This window comes from Ranitomeya variabilis, chromosome 6 (assembly GCF_051348905.1).
Source record: "Ranitomeya variabilis isolate aRanVar5 chromosome 6, aRanVar5.hap1, whole genome shotgun sequence".
In the NCBI taxonomy this organism is placed as follows: Eukaryota; Metazoa; Chordata; class Amphibia; order Anura; family Dendrobatidae; genus Ranitomeya; species Ranitomeya variabilis.
This window is the reverse complement of record NC_135237.1, coordinates 424926231-424946705: the sequence shown is the minus strand read 5'-3', so window position 1 is coordinate 424946705 and position 20475 is coordinate 424926231. Positions and strand designations below refer to the sequence as shown.

At 40.8% G+C, this 20475-nt stretch overlaps 1 protein-coding gene across 2 annotated transcripts in view; it reads right to left on the bottom strand.

The window, feature by feature from the left end:
- Window positions 1-515: 515 nt before the first annotated feature.
- The window catches only part of MIB1 (MIB E3 ubiquitin protein ligase 1), a 196266-nt gene continuing 176306 nt past the window's right edge, over window positions 516-20475 (bottom strand). The window contains exons 20-22 of one of the 2 annotated variants that reach the window (XM_077270342.1): window positions 15827-15927; window positions 4360-4493; window positions 516-3875 (exon numbers count right to left, since the gene is read on the bottom strand). In XM_077270342.1, the coding sequence (XP_077126457.1) occupies window positions 3857-3875; window positions 4360-4493; window positions 15827-15927 (254 nt within the window). In that variant the 3' untranslated portion in view covers window positions 516-3856. Of the gene's footprint in view, window positions 4494-15826; window positions 15928-20475 lie in introns of both variants that reach the window. The other variant, XM_077270343.1, reaches the window with a different exon arrangement.

Sequence of the window (20475 nt, the reverse complement as noted above, 5' to 3'; positions counted from 1 at the left end):
TTCCCTGTTCCATTTTTCTAAATTTTATATGAATCTGGTCCTTCCTATTCATCTGTCTGCACATCCTCCATGCAGCCAATAGCACTTGGCAAGCGTACTTAGACACTGGCTGATGACCAGATCATGCAGCTTATTTGAAATACTCTATTTCCATACATGACTAGCATTTATTACCTATTGATTCACCCCTTATTTCCTTATAGATTGTAAGCTTGCGAGCAGGGCCCTCACTCCTCCTGTATCTGGTGAACTGTGTTACTTTGTATTATTTTTATCTGTACATATCCCGTGCTTAATTGTTTAATGCTGCAGAATCTGTTGGCGCTATACAAATACAATTATTATAATTATTACTGTTTGCCTTCAGAAAACAATCAACTATTTATATAACTTTATTCTGCTTTCAAATAATTTCTATTATTGATAACTTATTTCTTACCGTCCAGAGGTAAATTATCTCTTTTCTGACACAAAATACTTTTCACACACATATATTTCAACACGAACATTCAGACTCGATGCCACACCTTCCCCGGGTGTAAAATGTTACTGTTTATTAAAGCGTAAGCCATACTGTAATACAACAAGCAATGAAGATTCTCCAGTAGTGTAGAAAAGGTTTTCACGTCTTGACAGAAACACAGAATACATAAACTTAACAGTCTACATTGAATATCTGACAAAGAACAATAAGCAGATAAAAAAAAATCATTACCGACCACAGATGTTAAATTCGGTGTCCAGCTATACAGGCAGTTCTCACCAAGCTTTGCTGAAAATGCAACGTGAATTTTCCAGGGGACTTCAAAGGGAAGTGTGGTCTTTTGCTACCATGTCATCAGGTGGTTAAGAAACATGGCCAGGTAGGTTATTGAGGAATAATCTCTGTAAGCCATAGCTATGGATGGATCGCAAAGGAAAATTATGAAGACCATATTCTTTTTTTCCTACATGCTGTGGTATTAACTGATGACCGTGAAACAAAAAAACAGCTTATGAACTATTACCTTCATGGGCAAAGTATACACACAAATCTGATATAAACTATATAAAACAACTAATTCCTAGAAAGTTGAACCATTTTTTTTTACAAACTATGCAATCTGAAAATCAAATGAGGCGCTGAATAGCGAATGCTTTTAAAGGTGCTCTGATAGGAAATAATGGAAACCTAGAGACTGGTCAGTATTAAACCAGAGTCTTGAATGATAAGATGCACCTATTACTCAATTAGAAATGTTTCTGGTTACATTGAAGCTTAGATTATTATTTTATGATTTTACATTTTTTGGTAGGTGTTTATTTAATTGAAAAGAATATTCAGGGAAGCATAAATATAGATCATCCGTATTAATGGAAACGATCTGTCAGACATAAAGAGGACAGGGCAGCTCTCCTGACTGCTATATTTGTATTCCTTCTTAAACAATTCTGGAGCATTTTTTTACTTAGACGATGTTATGCTGTTTCTCATTGATTCTTCCTAGCAATTTATAAAACGGATAACTTGAGGATAGCAGATGGGGGTACACTCCGACACTGTCCAATCTGTGCAGACCCAATCGGACTGGAGGGCAACACTATTAAAAAGTTATTAAAATGGTAACACAGGGGCATGTATTTAAAGGGAATCCGTCAGCAGGTTTTTACTTTGTAATCTGAAAATAGAATGAGGAAGGGATTAAAACACAGAATTCCACGACGTGTCAGATGTTAGGCTATGTGCTGTTTGCTTACAACAAAGGTTTTATCATCTGGTGATTATCATTGCTATGACTAGCTGGCATGCTGGCTCTCATCCAACTCCGCCCCCTCCTGTGATTAGCAGCTCACTGTCTATAGACAATGGCCAAAGAGCCTAGTGTGGGCGGGGGCAGCTTTCTCAGCTCTGCTGCACTCCTAAATCTAAAAACACTGTGTGCGAACTGCTGTACCCAGTAAACTAAGTGATTCATCAACTTCATTGGATTCAGGGTCTCTGCCTACATCAGGCTGCTCTCAGATGAGGTAGCAAAAACCTGCTGACAGATTCCCTTTAAAGTATTTATACATTTCTTGGAGGAATAACAGAGGAACTGCACAATGAGAAGTGAAAAAAATAATGCTTCAGAACTGTTATTTTATAGGGGTATACAAATATATGCAAGGTCAAGAGAGTTGACAAGTCTTTAGCAAATCGGATTTGTTATTTCCAAACTAAAGGAAAAAAAACAAGAAAAAATTATCAACTATGCATCACAAATTCCAAATAAATGTAATGTCATTGTGTTACTAGTCTTACATATTTAGAGGGTAATACTGTTAAGTTTAAGGCACAAAGCAGAAAAGTATAGAAACTGTTATTAATACTGAAGTAGAACCTTACAATATTCCCAATGCTTATTTAGCAATTCATTCTTCATTTCCACCCATTATTTTAAGTATTTTTATGGTCTTTTTTGTGAGGTGACTTGTGTGTTGACTTCAGTAGAATTTTTTTGGTGGGGGAAGAAGCATAGGTTTAATGATATGAAACTTCACAAAAAGAGTCATTTAGGAAACACAAGTATATATTGAAAGAATGTTCTGATCTGATCAGTTTTGACAGTAATGATTACACCCCAATGCTGTCAATTTCTTGGTAGATAAACTCATAGATGAAATGAGCAAAAATGTAACTGTGCCATGAACTTCAGCAAATAGTGAGGCCTAAGTGTCAGAATGTGCTTTCTATAGTGGCCAGAGGTGGGAAGAAAGAAAAAACCAAACCCTTGAGACCTGATTCAGTCCATGAGGGTAATAAGTTATAGGAAATAAGGTAGGGGCTAATGATGCTTCTTCTCTGTAGTTGTGAGCAGAGGTCACCAACTACAAAAGACTCATACTTCCTTGCCAGACTTCTACAGGATTGCCAAGCCTCTTTATAAGCAGTGGACTGCCATTTTTTTTTCATTTGCATTGCTTTTAGTAAAGTGTGCAATCTTTGGAGTGTGATAATTTTATGGACCGGTATGTGCAGGTGATAATTTTATAAACAAATTACTTTAACATCTTTAAATATGTAGGGGGTGAAATGTCTCAAATTCTAGCGAAGATCACTCTAAATTAGTAACAAGAGCAGCACGGTGCTAGCTTCATGATGCCTTGACATACACAATTGTAGGCCCATCCAGATGCTTGCCCAGGTATACACCTAGAATGTTACTGAAATATTAAGTTTTCTTTTCAACCAAATTATTAAAAACAAGTGATTTAGTAAGGCTTCCTTTCCCACATCAAGGAAGGTCTCTCAACCACTAAAAACAGATGAACGTGCACGAACATACAATACATACAAAAAAATGTTCATTTTTAAAAGGATTTCCAGATTTCAAAGACATTCGACAGTCCAGTGATTTCTTGTGATGACCAGTATGTAGCAAAGCGAATGCTCAGAGACAAAAATATGCGGCACCACTAGAGATATGCTTGGCTCTTTGCATAAGGATGACATCGCCTTTTAAAATCCTGAGAGCGACTGAAGGAATAAACATGAAATACATATATAAAAAAATATATAAACAAGTCGTGGAGGGACATCTCCTTGGTATAACTTTCTTGTCTTCCTGATTATGGAAACCTTAAAGGATCATTTACCATTCTAACATGTATATGAAAAAAGAAAAATCACAAATGGTGGGCAAGATAAACAAAAATGGTCATAATAATTGTCCAGTGATCAGAATCCAGCAGACACACTGGTAGTGTAAGGATGGTCAGGGTAGTAAGAACAATGGGCATTGTAGTGTTGGGCACTTGTAAGGTCTACATTCATTATTCAGTATCAGAAAAGACATCAAGTTAGCTTCTTTGTTCTGCCTTTGCGACATTCTGTCTCCTAACATGACATACTGAATCTGTAAATGAATAAAAGAAATTCTATTACTTCTTTTAAAGAAAATAAAGCTCTAATGCAGTAAATACAATCTCCAGTCCAAGGACTACCAGCAGGCCTACTACTAAGCATTTCAGTTCTCGGGCACATGTGGAGAAATGTCCACTAACATACTTGTGCACACGAGTGACAGACCCAAAATAAAAACTAAAAAAAAAACCAAAATAATAATGTATAATTATGTATAATTGCTCCTGCCACTGATTTATCAACCACATTCTACTAGTGTGATTTATTGATTCTTTCCATTATTAACTGGCACAGAAAAATACAAGTGCTTGGCAGATACTACACAATACAAAGAAAATACTAACATAATGTGGCAAGATCAAGCATACAACTTTTGTAGCAAACAGAGAATGAAGTTTGCACTAATAAAACCGGAGCATTAAAAAAATATGTACAGAAAGCAAAGACTACAAAACAAGCAATTGTGAGACTAGTACAATAAGATTCTTCGTTCAATGGCCTTCCGACAAATGGGACATTCACTCATCCGATCACCGCAGAGCTGACAGGTTCCGTGTCCACACATGAAGATCATATTTTTGAGCCGGTCCAGGCAGACAGGACACATGGTCTGTAGTAATGGAAATAAATGCTGGGGTCACTCCAGGTTCAGAAATGTACAAAGGCAATTGATTATGCTTCACATATATACAATATTGCGCACAACACAGAAGAAGAGATGTCTTTGGGACAGTTCAGCAGAATGTGCGTGCTTTACAGCAGATACTGTGGCTGGGGCTAATAATACAGATGGTGTGTGCTTTACAGCAGACACTATGTCTGGGGCTAATAATACAGATTGTGTGTGCTTTACAGCAGATACTATGGCTGGGGCTAATAATACAGATGGTGTGTGCTTTACAGCAGATACTATGGCTGGGGCTAATAATACAGATTGTGTGTGCTTTACAGCAGATACTATGGCTGGGGCTAATAATACAGATGGTGTGTGCTTTACAGCAGATGCTATGGCTGGGGCTAATAATACAGATGGTGTGTGCTTTACAGCAGATACTATGGCTGGGGCTAATAATACAGATGGTGTGTGCTTTACAGCAGATACTATGTCTGGGGGCTAATAATACAGATGGTGTGTGCTTTACAGCAGATACTATGGCTGGGGCTAATAATACAGATGGTGTGAGCTTTACAGCAGATACTATGGCTGGGGCTAATAATACAGATGGTGTGTGCTTTACAGCAGATACTATGGCTGGGGCTAATAATACAGATGGTGCGTGCTTTACAGCAGATACTATGGCTGGGGCTAATAATACAGATGGTGCGTGCTTTACAGCAGATACTATGGCTGGGGCTAATAATACAGATTTTGTGTGTGCTTTACAGCAGATACTATGGCTGGGGCTAATAATACAGATGGTGCGTGCTTTACAGCAGATACTTTGGCTGGGGCTAATAATACAGATGGTGTGTGCTTTACAGCAGATACTATGGCTGGGGCTAATAATACAGATGGTGCGTGCTTTACAGCAGATACTATGGCTGGGGCTAATAATACAGATGGTGTGAGCTTTACAGCAGATACTATGGCTGGGGCTAATAATACAGATGGTGTGTGCTTTACAGCAGATACTATGGCTGGGGCTAATAATACAGATGGTGTGTGCTTTACAGCAGATACTATGGCTGGGGCTAATAATACAGATGGTGTGTGCTTTACAGCAGATACTATGGCTGGGGCTAATAATACAGATGGTGTGAGCTTTACAGCAGATACTATGGCTGGGGCTAATAATACAGATGGTGTGTGCTTTACAGCAGATACTATGGCTGGGGCTAATAATACAGATGGTGTGTGCTTTACAGCAGATACTATGGCTGGGGCTAATAATACAGATGGTGTGTGCTTTACAGCAGATACTGTGTCTGGGGGCTAATAATACAGACTGTGTGTGCTTTACAGTAGATACTATGGCTGGGGCTAATAATACAGATGGTGTGTGCTTTACAGCAGATACTATGGCTGGGGGCTAATAATACAGATGGTGTGTGCTTTACAGCAGATACTGTGGCTGGGGCTAATAATACAGATGGTGTGTGCTTTACAGCAGATACTATGGCTGGGGCTAATAATACAGATGGTGTGTGCTTTACAGCAGATACTATGTCTGGGGGCTAATAATACAGATGGTGTGTGCTTTACAGCAGATACTATGGCTGGGGCTAATAATACAGATGGTGTGTGCTTTACAGCAGATACTATGTCTGGGGCTAATAATACAGATGGTGTGTGCTTTACAGCAGATACTATGGCTGGGGCTAATAATACAGATGGTGTGAGCTTTACAGTAGATACTATGGCTGGGGGCTAATAATACAGATCGTGTGTGCTTTACAGCAGATACTGTGGCTGGGGCTAATAATACAGATGGTGTGTGCTTTACAGCAGATACTATGGCTGGGGCTAATAATACAGATGGTGTGTGCTTTACAGCAGATACTATGTCTGGGGGCTAATAATACAGATGGTGTGTGCTTTACAGCAGATACTGTGTCTGGGGGCTAATAATACAGACTGTGTGTGCTTTACAGTAGATACTATGGCTGGGGCTAATAATACAGATGGTGTGTGCTTTACAGCAGATACTATGGCTGGGGGCTAATAATACAGATGGTGTGTGCTTTACAGCAGATACTGTGGCTGGGGCTAATAATACAGATGGTGTGTGCTTTACAGCAGATACTATGTCTGGGGCTAATAATACAGATGGTGTGTGCTTTACAGCAGATACTATGGCTGGGGCTAATAATACAGATGGTGTGAGCTTTACAGTAGATACTATGGCTGGGGGCTAATAATACAGATCGTGTGTGCTTTACAGCAGATACTGTGGCTGGGGCTAATAATACAGATGGTGTGTGCTTTACAGCAGATACTATGTCTGGGGGCTAATAATACAGATGGTGTGTGCTTTACAGCAGATACTATGGCTGGGGCTAATAATACAGATGGTGTGAGCTTTACAGTAGATACTATGGCTGGGGGCTAATAATACAGATCATGTGTGCTTTACAGTAGATACTATGGCTGGGGCTAATAATACAGATGGTGTGTGCTTTACAGCAGATACTATGGCTGGGGCTAATAATACAGATGGTGTGTGCTTTACAGTAGATACTATGGCTGGGGCTAATAATACAGATGGTGTGTGCTTTACAGCAGATACTATGGCTGGGGCTAATAATACAGATGGTGTGTGCTTTACAGTAGATACTATGGCTGGGGCTAATAATACAGATTGTGTGTGCTTTACAGCAGATACTATGGCTGGGGCTAATAATACAGATCGTGTGCTTTACAGCAGATACTATGGCTGGGGGCTAATAATACAGATCATGTGTGCTTTACAGTAGATACTATGGCTGGGGCTAATAATACAGATGGTGTGTGCTTTATAGTAGATACTATGGCTGGGGCTAATAATACAGATGGTGTGTGCTTTACAGCAGATACTATGGCTGGGGCTAATAATACAGATGGTGTGTGCTTTACAGTAGATACTATGGCTGGGGCTAATAATACAGATTGTGTGTGCTTTACAGCAGATACTATGGCTGGGGCTAATAATACAGATCGTGTGCTTTACAGCAGATACTATGGCTGGGGCTAATAATACAGATGGTGTGCTTTACAGCAGATACTATGGCTGGGGCTAATAATACAGATGGTGTGTGCTTTACAGCAGATACTATGTCTGGGGGCTAATAATACAGACTGTGTGTGCTTTACAGCAGACACTATGTCTGGGGCTAATAATACAGATGGTGTGTGCTTTACAGCAGATACTATGGCTGGGGCTAATAATACAGATGGTGTGAGCTTTACAGTAGATACTATGGCTGGGGGCTAATAATACAGATCATGTGTGCTTTACAGTAGATACTATGGCTGGGGCTAATAATACAGATGGTGTGTGCTTTACAGCAGATACTATGGCTGGGGCTAATAATACAGATGGTGTGTGCTTTACAGTAGATACTATGTCTGGGGCTAATAATACAGATGGTGTGTGCTTTACAGTAGATACTATGGCTGGGGGCTAATAATACAGATGGTGTGTGCTTTACAGCGGACACTATGTCTGGGGCTAATAATACAGATGGTGTGAGCTTTACAGTAGATACTATGGCTGGGGCTAATAATACAGATGGTGTGAGCTTTACAGCGGACACTATGTCTGGGGCTAATAATACAGATGGTGTGTGCTTTACAGTAGATACTATGGCTGGGGCTAATAATACAGATGGTGTGAGCTTTACAGCGGACACTATGTCTGGGGCTAATAATACAGATGGTGTGTGCTTTACAGCAGATACTATGGCTGGGGCTAATAATACAGATGGTGTGAGCTTTACAGTAGATACTATGGCTGGGGGCTAATAATACAGATCATGTGTGCTTTACAGTAGATACTATGGCTGGGGCTAATAATACAGATGGTGTGTGCTTTACAGCAGATACTATGGCTGGGGCTAATAATACAGATGGTGTGTGCTTTACAGTAGATACTATGGCTGGGGCTAATAATACAGATGGTGTGAGCTTTACAGCAGATACTATGGCTGGGGCTAATAATACAGATGGTGTGTGCTTTACAGTAGATACTATGGCTGGGGCTAATAATACAGATGGTGTGAGCTTTACAGCAGATACTATGGCTGGGGCTAATAATACAGACGGTGTGCTTTACAGTAGATACTATGGCTGGGGGCTAATAATACAGATGGTGTGTGCTTTACAGCAGATACTATGGCTGGGGCTAATAATACAGATGGTGTGTGCTTTACAGTAGATACTATGGCTGGGGCTAATAATACAGATGGTGTGAGCTTTACAGCAGATACTATGGCTGGGGCTAATAATACAGATGGTGTGTGCTTTACAGCAGATACTATGGCTGGGGCTAATAATACAGACGGTGTGCTTTACAGTAGATACTATGGCTGGGGGCTAATAATACAGATGGTGTGTGCTTTACAGCAGATACTATGTCTGGGGGCTAATAATACAGATGGTGTGTGCTTTACAGCAGATACTATGGCTGGGGCTAATAATACAGATGGTGTGTGCTTTACAGCAGATACTATGGCTGGGGCTAATAATACAGATGGTGTGTGCTTTACAGCAGATACTATGGCTGGGGCTAATAATACAGACTGTGTGTGCTTTACAGCAGACACTATGTCTGGGGCTAATAATACAGATGGTGTGTGCTTTACAGCAGATACTATGGCTGGGGCTAATAATACAGATGGTGTGAGCTTTACAGTAGATACTATGGCTGGGGGCTAATAATACAGATCATGTGTGCTTTACAGTAGATACTATGGCTGGGGCTAATAATACAGATGGTGTGTGCTTTACAGCAGATACTATGGCTGGGGCTAATAATACAGATGGTGTGTGCTTTACAGTAGATACTATGGCTGGGGCTAATAATACAGATGGTGTGAGCTTTACAGCAGATACTATGGCTGGGGCTAATACAGACTGTGTGTGCTTTACAGCAGATACTATGGCTGGGGGCTAATAATACAGATGGTGTGTGCTTTACAGCAGATACTATGGCTGGGGCTAATAATACAGATGGTGTGTGCTTTACAGTAGATACTATGGCTGGGGCTAATAATACAGATGGTGTGAGCTTTACAGCAGATACTATGGCTGGGGCTAATAATACAGATGGTGTGTGCTTTACAGCAGATACTATGGCTGGGGCTAATAATACAGACGGTGTGCTTTACAGTAGATACTATGGCTGGGGGCTAATAATACAGATGGTGTGTGCTTTACAGCAGATACTATGTCTGGGGGCTAATAATACAGATGGTGTGTGCTTTACAGCAGATACTATGGCTGGGGCTAATAATACAGATGGTGTGTGCTTTACAGCAGATACTATGGCTGGGGCTAATAATACAGATGGTGTGTGCTTTACAGCAGATACTATGGCTGGGGCTAATAATACAGACTGTGTGTGCTTTACAGCAGACACTATGTCTGGGGCTAATAATACAGATGGTGTGTGCTTTACAGCAGATACTATGGCTGGGGCTAATAATACAGATGGTGTGAGCTTTACAGTAGATACTATGGCTGGGGGCTAATAATACAGATCATGTGTGCTTTACAGTAGATACTATGGCTGGGGCTAATAATACAGATGGTGTGTGCTTTAAAGCAGATACTATGGCTGGGGCTAATAATACAGATGGTGTGTGCTTTACAGTAGATACTATGGCTGGGGCTAATAATACAGATGGTGTGAGCTTTACAGCAGATACTATGGCTGGGGCTAATACAGACTGTGTGTGCTTTACAGCAGATACTATGGCTGGGGCTAATAATACAGATGGTGTGTGCTTTACAGCAGATACTGTGGCTGGGGCTAATAATACAGACTGTGTGCTTTACAGTAGATACTATGGCTGGGGGCTAATAATACAGATGGTGTGTGCTTTACAGCAGATACTGTGTCTGGGGGCTAATAATACAGATGGTGTGTGCTTTACAGCAGATACTATGGCTGGGGCTAATAATACAGATGGTGTGTGCTTTACAGCAGATACTATGGCTGGGGCTAATAATACAGACGGTGTGTGCTTTACAGCAGATACTATGGCTGGGGCTAATAATACAGATGGTGTGTGCTTTACAGCAGATACTGTGGCTGGGGCTAATAATACAGACTGTGTGCTTTACAGTAGATACTATGGCTGGGGGCTAATAATACAGATGGTGTGTGCTTTACAGCAGATACTGTGTCTGGGGGCTAATAATACAGATGGTGTGTGCTTTACAGCAGATACTATGGCTGGGGCTAATAATACAGATGGTGTGTGCTTTACAGCAGATACTATGGCTGGGGCTAATAATACAGACTGTGTGCTTTACAGTAGATACTATGGCTGGGGGCTAATAATACAGATGGTGTGTGCTTTACAGCAGATACTATGGCTGGGGCTAATAATACAGATGGTGTGTGCTTTACAGCAGATACTATGGCTGGGGCTAATAATACAGATCGTGTGTGCTTTACAGCAGATACAATGACTGGGGGTTAATAATACAGATCGTGTGCTTTACAGCAGATACTATGGCTGGGGCTAATAATACAGATGGTGTGTGCTTTACAGCAGATACTATGTCTGGGGACTAATAATACAGATGGTGTGTGCTTTACAGCAGATACTATGTCTGGGGGCTAATAATACAGATGGTGTGTGTTATGATCCGGTGACTTTGGAGCCGCATGAACTTTCTCTGGAGAAGGTGGAAACTGTACTGACCGCAAAACCTGAACTAACACCGCAACTAGAAGTAGCCGTGGGGTGTGCCTAACAAACCCTAGACACCTCGACACAGCCGGAGGACTAAATACCCCTATAGATAGAAATAGGAATACTACCTTGCCTCAGAGCAGAACCCCAAAGGATAGGCAGCCCCCCACGAATATTGACTGTGAGTAGGAGAGGAAAGACACACACAGGCAGAAAACAGGATTCAGCAAAAGAGGCCACTCTAGCTAAATAGGGAAAGATAGGACAGAATACTAAGCGGTCAGTATTAAAACCCTTCCAAAAATATCCACAGCAGATAATACAAAAAGTTCCAATATCTAACTAAAGACATGGAATGTATATCTGCCACTCCAGAGAATCCAACAAGACTGAGAAAATACTGACACAATCTAAGCTGGACAAAAAAACACTGAATAGCACAGCAATATTAAGCACACAGCATGTGTGCCAAAGAAACAAAACCAGACACTTATCTTTGCTGATTTGGCAGAAGGCAGAAGGAACCAAACCAGGACCAAAACCTCCCAACAACCATGGACAACTGGCAAGGACTAATCAATCCTGCACGCCTAAATACCCCAGTCAGAACTGCAATCAGCAGATACACCTGACCAGGACTGCAACTCAGGGGCAACTGCATTACCACCTACAACCACCGGAAGGAGCCCAAAAGCAGAATTCACAACAGGTGTGTGCTTTACAGCAGATACTATGGCTGGGGCTAATAATACAGATGGTGTGTGCTTTACAGCAGATACTATGGCTGGGGCTAATAATACAGATGGTGTGTGCTTTACAGCAGATACTATGTCTGGGGCTAATAATACAGATGGTGTGTGCTTTACAGCAGATACTATGTCTGGGGCTAATAATACAGATTGTGTGTGCTTTACAGCAGATACTATGTCTGGGGCTAATAATACAGATCGTGTGCTTTACAGCAGATACTATGTCGGGGCTAATAATACAGATGGTGTGTGCTTTACAGCAGATACTATGTCTGGGGCTAATAATACAGATGGTGTGTGCTTTACAGCAGATACTATATCTGGGGCTAATAATACAGATAGTGTGTGCTTTACAGCAGATACTATGGCTGGGGCTAATAATACAGATGGTGTGTGCTTTACAGCAGATACTATGGCTGGGGCTAATAATACAGATGGTGTGTGCTTTACAGCAGATACTATGGCTGGGGCTAATAATACAGATGGTGTGTGCTTTACAGCAGATACTATGTCTGGGAGCTAATAATACAGATGGTGTGTGCTTTACAGCAGATACTATGTCTGGGGCTAATAATACAGATGGTGTGAGCTTTACAGCAGATACTATGGCTGGGGCTAATAATACAGATGGTGTGTGCTTTACAGCAGATACTATGTCTGGGGGCTAATAATACAGATGGTGTGTGCTTTACAGTAGATACTATGTTTGGGGCTAATAATACAGATTGTGTGTGCTTTACAGCAGATACTATGGCTGGGGCTAATAATACAGATGGTGTGTGCTTTACAGCAGATACTATGGCTGGGGCTAATAATACAGATGGTGTGCTTTACAGCAGATACTATGGCTGGGGCTAATAATACAGATGGTGTGTGCTTTACAGCAGATACTGTGTCTGGGGGCTAATAATACAGACTGTGTGTGCTTTACAGCAGATACTGTGTCTGGGGGCTAATAATACAGATGGTGTGTGCTTTACAGCAGATACTATGTCTGGGGGCTAATACAGATGGTGTGTGCTTTACAGCAGATACTATGGCTGGGGCTAATAATACAGATGGTGTGTGCTTTACAGCAGATACTATGGCTGGGGGCTAATAATACAGATGGTGTGTGCTTTACAGCAGATACTATGGCTGGGGGCTAATAATACAGATCGTGTGCTTTACAGCAGATACTATGGCTGGGGGCTAATAATACAGATTGTCTGCTACAATGACTGGAGGATAATGGTGCTAAAGGATTTAAAGAGGATCGTTAACCCATTTTATTACATGCTAAACAGCCCACAACATGATAAAGTGGCTGAAAATCTGAATAAAACATTGTTTTTATTTGCTATTTCTCATCGCCATCGTGGAGATGTTGTAAAGTTTACAAGTCAATACGCTCTTTTCCCACAGGGGCGTTAACAGCGATTTTTCTCTGGAGGAGGTTACTTTTACCACTGTATGATGTTGCTCAACCTTAAGAAGGCAGCATCATACAGGGTAAAAAAAGAAAAAAAAGAAAGCTCCTCCAGTGAATGACAGAACCTGCTTTCTCAGTGATATTTAAGACTGATGTGGCTACCCAAGTCGCACAGACCTCACTGCCAGCACCTACTGGGATTAGAAGTGCAGGGGAAGGAGAGCTGTGTATTAGTACATACTCTGCTCTTCATATATGGCCATGACAGATATCAATATTTGTAAGTCAAAACCAGGAGTGGGCAGAAGTGGTGTGCGTGTTTCTATTTTACTTTTCCTCCGATTGTCCCTCTCTTGGTTTTGGCTTATAAATACTGATCAAATGCTTAACTCGTGAACGTGGCCTAACAGAGACACACAGCTGTGCTCTCCTCCTTGCATTTGCTATCCCAGGTAATAATAATAATCTTTATTTTTATATAGCGCTAACATATTACGCAGCGCTTTACAGACATTATCATTGCTGTCCCCGATGGGGCTCATAATCTAAATTCCCTATCAGTATGTCTTTGGAATGTGGGAGGAAACCGGAGTGCCCGGAGGAAACCCACGCAAACACGGAGAGAACATACAAACTCTTTGCAGATGTTGTCCAAAGGTAGGATTTGAACCCAGGACTCCAGCGCTGCAAGGCTGCAGTGCTAACCACTAAGCCACCGTGCTGCCCATTTGCTATCACAGGTAATGTAGAGTGGTGTATTAATGACACAGCTCTGCTCTCCTCCTTGCATTTGCTATCACAGGTAATGTAGAGTGGTGTATTAATGACACAGCTCTGCTCTCCTCCTTGCATTTGCAATCACAGGTAATGTATTATTATTAGACATTTTTATAGCGCCATTTATTCCATGGCGCTTTACATGTGAATACGGGGCCCTGAACTTTGAATCATAGTAGGTGCCAGAAGTGAGATTTGTGTTGCTTGGAGAAGAAAGGAGAACTGTGTGTCATTACATACATCAATCACTCAGTGTGTCTGGGATAGATGCAGTGTGGTGTATGCAATGACACACAGCTCTGTTCTACTTCCCCTGCACTTGACTCACAGTAGGTGCTGGCAGTGAGATCTGAGCCACTTTTTTTTTCTTTTTTTTAGATACACCAGTCTTATTATATCGCAAACAAAAAGCTGGCTGTGACCTTCTGTGGGGTTAATTTTTTTTTAGAACTGCACAACACTGTCAGCTTATGATTGGACAACATCATGCAGGAAAAAAGTAAACGTCCCTAGTGGAGAATCTGTTAATGCCCCATTGGTTATAGTAGAAATCAGCATATAAACTTTACAGGCTTACATATCCACAACAGAGATGAGAAAATAAAAATATAAATGTTTTATTTTGATCTTCAGCTAGTTTTCATGATGTGGCCAGTTTTGCATGTACAAAATGGTGAGAGGCTGTTTTTAATTCTCCCTAGCAAAAACAGGAGGACTGAAAATTCAATACAAAGGCGTTAGAACTCAGCCTAATAGGAGGCTATAAACTACCATTGTCAGCAATGACATCCTGCCTACCTAGCTTCCACTAGTTCAGTATAGCTGTTATTTTAACACTGTAACTTCACCCTCTAGTGACTTAGAGATAATGCTGAAGATAACAAGGCAGTTTCATAAAGAGTGATCTTCTAGGCAGGAAAGAAGCTGCAGCAAAAACGCAGATTTAGGTGCGTTTTTGTAGTTTTTTTGGTGCAGATTTGTTGTGTTTTTTTGGTGCGTTTTTCTGTCTCTTTGTCCAAGCTAATGTCCATTGACTTTCTGCAGTAAAAACGCTGCAAATAATGGTACCTGCGTTTTTGCATCGTATTTTCAACACCCATTCAAGCCAAAAACGCTGCAAAAACGCTGAAAGAAGTGACATGCTCTATGTCCAAAAAAAGCAGCAAAGCACAAAATCCCGATGAAACCAAAAAAAGCAATGTGTGTGCATGAGATTTCTGAAATCTTATAGGCTTTGCCTGTACTGTAAAAAGCAGCTGAAAATTAGCATAGAAAAACGCAGCAAAAACGCCCAGTGTGAACTGACCCTTAAACAGGGGTAAGTGAAATGGGAACTTTGGATTCTGTTTTGTATCCTTACACATCAGTTTTTGTTCTGTTTCAACATAGCTGTCTTTACTAGAGTTGTCTCTGAACATCTCTAGTGTTCTGGGTATGTATATTGCCAAAAAAAACAGATCCAGTAAATTATATTAATGGAACTGCTGTTTGACTGCAGCAGTCACATGACACAACAATGTCATGTGACTGCCAAGAGGAATGGTGCCAGTTCGGAAGTATTTTCTTCATTATAATTATTTTGGACAGTTTAGTTAAGAAGGGACTGTCCAGGAAAGGACAAATATGATGAACTGCACGCGAGCTGAATTTATTTCATTTCTTTACCTGCTCTTTGATGTCCTGTAATTGTTGCTGCAGCTTCTGCACATCAGCATTGACATTGGTATTGTCCTTATCCTTCTGTAAAGCTGGAATGTTTCCCGCAGCTGCAAAAGACGACAGAAAATAAGGAGCTGCATTCATAACCATCAAAAACATTATTACATGACAAATAGATGCTAATCAATATTTTGATCGTAATATACAATACATTAATTTAAATTTTACGTAATTTTCTAAATACAGCTTATAAGCACTTGTAAAGTAATTACATAGCATAACATTAATACTATTGGTGATTTGCCTTGCTAGATGAGGGCCAGACATAGCATATAGACAACCTGTAGCAGTCCACTACTACCACAAAAATATAATTGTGGTCCCTCCTACTGTCCGTTAGATTACATTTAAAGGGAATGCCGTATACAGTGTGTTCAAAAGCAATGCAACAAGAAGCCCCATACAGGTTAGATGGCTGCCAACCAAACACTCTTCAAAGCACTGCTGTGTTCTGTATGAGAGACCCGCTGCCAGACCTCTCTAGTGGCAGCTTATCGCAGATAGAACAAAAAGATTGACAGCCTGAAATCGAGTATGCAGAAACATTATGTCCCCTCGACAATTATCTGTTCCATACACATGAGACTGTCATCTAAACACACTGATATTGGCAGGTTCGGCCGACGTTAGTATGTATGGGGGAAATATACACTGTGTTCCAAATTATTATGCACAAAGAGTTTAGGAGTGATAAGGTTAGAATTTTTTTGTTTGTCATTTAAACACATTGATGGTGATGTGTGTCAGGGCTCTTTATATCACTGAAAGCAATTGCAGATACCTGTGCAAATTAGTTTGGCAGGTGTGTCCAAATAAAGGCGAGACTACTTAAGAAGGTTGTTCCACATTATTAAGCAGCCTACATTTTTTGCCAAAATGGGAAAGAAAAACGATGTGTCGGCTGCTGAGAAGCAACAAATTGTGGAGTATTTAGGTCAAGGCATGACTACAATCAACATTGCCAAGACACGTCATCGTGATCATCGCACAATCAAGAAGTATGTAGCTGATTCCCAGCACACACGTGTGCATGCTGAAAAGGAAAAATTGAGGACTCTTTCCAACAGGCAATTGCGTAAGGTTAAAAGAGCAGCTGCAAAAATGCCTTGTCATAGCAGCAGACAAGTTTTTGAAGCTGCTGTTGCCTCCAACGTCCCCAGAACAACAAGATGCAGGGTCCTTCAGAGGTTTGCAGCTGTGCGTAAGCCATCCTGTCGACCACCTCTATCCACTGCACACAAGCAGAAACGGCTCCAGTGGGCCAAACGATACATGAAGACTGACTTCCAAACTGTATTGTTCACCGATGAGTGCCGTGCAACGCTCGATGGTCCAGATGGATGGAGTGGAGGGTGGCTGGTTGATAAACACCCCATGAAAACACGGCTAAGGCGCCAACAAGGAGGAGGTGGAGTAATGTTTTGGGCTGGAATCATGGGGAGAGAGATTGTCGGCCCCTTTATGATCCCTGAAGGGGTAAAGATGAACTCCATAATCTATGTGGAGTTTCTAAAACAACACTTCCTGCCATGGTTCAAGAGGAAGAACCGTGCTTTCCGCAGCAAGATCATTTTCATGCATGATAATGCACCGTCTCATGCTGCAAAAAACACATCTGCATCTCTGGCTGCTATGGGCATAAAAGAGGACAAACTTATGGTGTGGCCACCATCTTCCCCTGGCCTCAACCCCATTGAGAACCTCTGGAGCATCATCAAAAGGAGTGTCTATGATGGCGGGAGGCAGTTCACATCTAAGCAACAGCTCTGGGAGGGTATTCTGTCCACATGCAAAACAATTGAAGCAGAAACCATCCAAAAACGGACAAATTCAATGGACGAGAGAGTTCAGAAGCTTCTTTCGAACAAGGGGTCCTATGTGCAAATGTAACATCACCTAGAATAAAGTTTTCACTTGAAAACGGTTTGATTTCAATTTGTAATAAGCTGATAATGCTTATAACTTCACAATTGACCATTTTTTTGTTCAAAATAAAAAAAAAAAAGGTTGAAAACTCTGCTGTGCATAATAATTTGGAACATGCATTTTGAGTGTTTATTTATTTTTTTTTAAAAAGATACTGTTTTCATAAGCAGTTTGTTCCAAAACATTGCAATTATACTAGAATAGTAGATGACTGGGAAATAACAATGACTGCAATTCAGATAGGTAATTTAGAGAAAATATGAGGAAATTTTATTTGCATAATAATTTGGAACACAGTGTATAGCCAGAGAAGAAAATCAAATTCTTTCACCTTTTTTCCAACGGGAGGAACAGAAATATTAGCAAAAAATGTGGTTTTAAAACATAACTTTTACTAGTTACTCATCTAAAAAGAGGTCATTACCTCTATAAAAACAATGTGACTATTTTCCCATCACACATCTCCAAATAGATCTCTCAAACCCCTATCTAGGGGAATATAATACAAATCCCTATTCTCTGTCAGAGATAAGAGTGGAATAGATTTTTTACCTGAGATATATAACGTGAATCAAAGTATACAACCCAGAACCCCACCTCAGAGAGTTCCCCTTGAGTTATTTCCTACATATACTATTCACAAATATCTTAATAGAGTAAATCTGCCACAAATTATTTCATACATAATATAGGGGAAAAAAGGAACAATCTCACCATATCCAGCTTTTTTCCTTTTTTTTCTTTTTAATGCAGACTCCGGAGTCTGGGTCCAAATAATCACTGTCAGTCCCTAATTCCGGCTGACCCTGGTACCCCAATGACTCCTGCCCTTACAAGGGCAGTCCACAGCTAGCCCTATATCTAGCCAGCCCTGGACTGACCCTGCGTGCCTCCCGACGCGTTTCTTCAGCAAAGTGATTCATCAGGGGACTGGCACCTTATTCCATATCAGGAGCATTTGGGCAGCGTCTCCCTTCAGTCAGGGGAGAAAAAAGGCAGTGGCACCCTTATTCGTCACCACCCTTCTTAAATATATATGTCATCAATAATTAGTCAGGACACCTGTCCCACAGACTTCATAGATTTGTAAACACATAGTCCCATTCATTAATCCTTTAGAAAGGGGTATAGACATTCAAAATCATTACATCTCTCACCTGTTTCTAATCGATAAATTCGATCCCCCTAAATGCAGGACTAGCGGTTCACGTGTAGTGAGCTTCTCCTGTGTCTCGGCGTTCATTTCCGGGTTTCTGGAATGCAAATGCGCTGCACCAACCTCACTTCCGGTCTCTGGAGCATACACCATTTCCGGGTTGTTGGAACGCAAAAGCGCTCCATTTACCTCACTTCAAGTCCCCGGAGTGTACCTCCTCCGGATCACGTGAGGAATTAGCTCATTTCCACTCTTTGGAACGCACGTCTCCCACCCGACACTTGCGTTCCACCTATATCCACGTCACACTCCCCGTATTTCACTCGGATCTTTTTACTTCCCAAATATTCCATCCATATTGCTCCCATTCCAGTAGACTATATAGGACTATAATGTAAGAGGCATTTTAATTATTTATCCTAATGTTATATCATCCTCATTTTAAAGGTACAGTACCGAGTGAAAATATTTTTCATTTATCTCAATATTTCAGAATAAATTATTTTAATCAATTAACAGCAAAAAATATAAAAATAAACTCTATGGGAAGGATCTTTTCGTGGAGAAGTCCCTTTCTTTTCTGGAAAAAGGAAGATTTTTGAATGTCAAATATTTTCTGGTGCAAAAGGTATTTTGGCAAAAAATTCTGATACAGAACGAGCACATTCTATATAAAGCAGCCAAAGGTTAGTTGCTCATTAAGTCCATTTGGGGCGACTGTATTCAGATGGTAAATCCATTTTGCCTCTTTCTGTAGGATGAGGCAATCCCAATCACCTCCTCTCAGGGGTTTCCCCACTTTTTCAATGCCTATAAATTTTATAGCTGTTTTATCACCACCATGGGCCTCATTTATACGTCTGGAAACAGGGGTATCCCTCTTATGTTCGATGTCTCCAAGGTGTTCCCCTATTCTCCTTCGAAGTTCTCTTTTCGTCTTCCCAATATATTCAAGTCCACATTGGCAGTTCCCTTTATAGATTACCCCCTCCGTCCGGCAATTTATAAAGTCCCTAATGATAAAAGTCTGATCAGTATTAGTACCCCTAAAAGTTTTACATTTCTGGATAAACGGGCACACAATGCAGTTCCCACAACTAAAACAGCCCTTTACATTTGATTTTAACCACGTCTCTATTTTTGGTCTCACAAAGTGACTGTGTACTAATCGGTCCCGTAGCGAGCGGCCCCTCCTATGTGTGATATGTGGATACCCCCCCAAAAAGGGTTTTACCTCCTCATCCATCTCCAAAATGGGCCAATATTTTCAAAGATCTTTCTGATTTTATCATTTCCATTACTATATGTGGTTATAAGACTTACGACATCCTGTTCCTCTGTTCTTTCTTTTTGGGGGTTCAACAGATTACTTCTATCTTTTGTCTTACTATTTTGATATGCTTTCTGTAAAACCCTCCTAGGGTAACCCCTCTCAAGGAATCTCCTTTCCAAATCATCCGATTGCTCTTTCAAGGTCTTTTTATCGGAACAATTTCTACAGATTCGTAAGTAT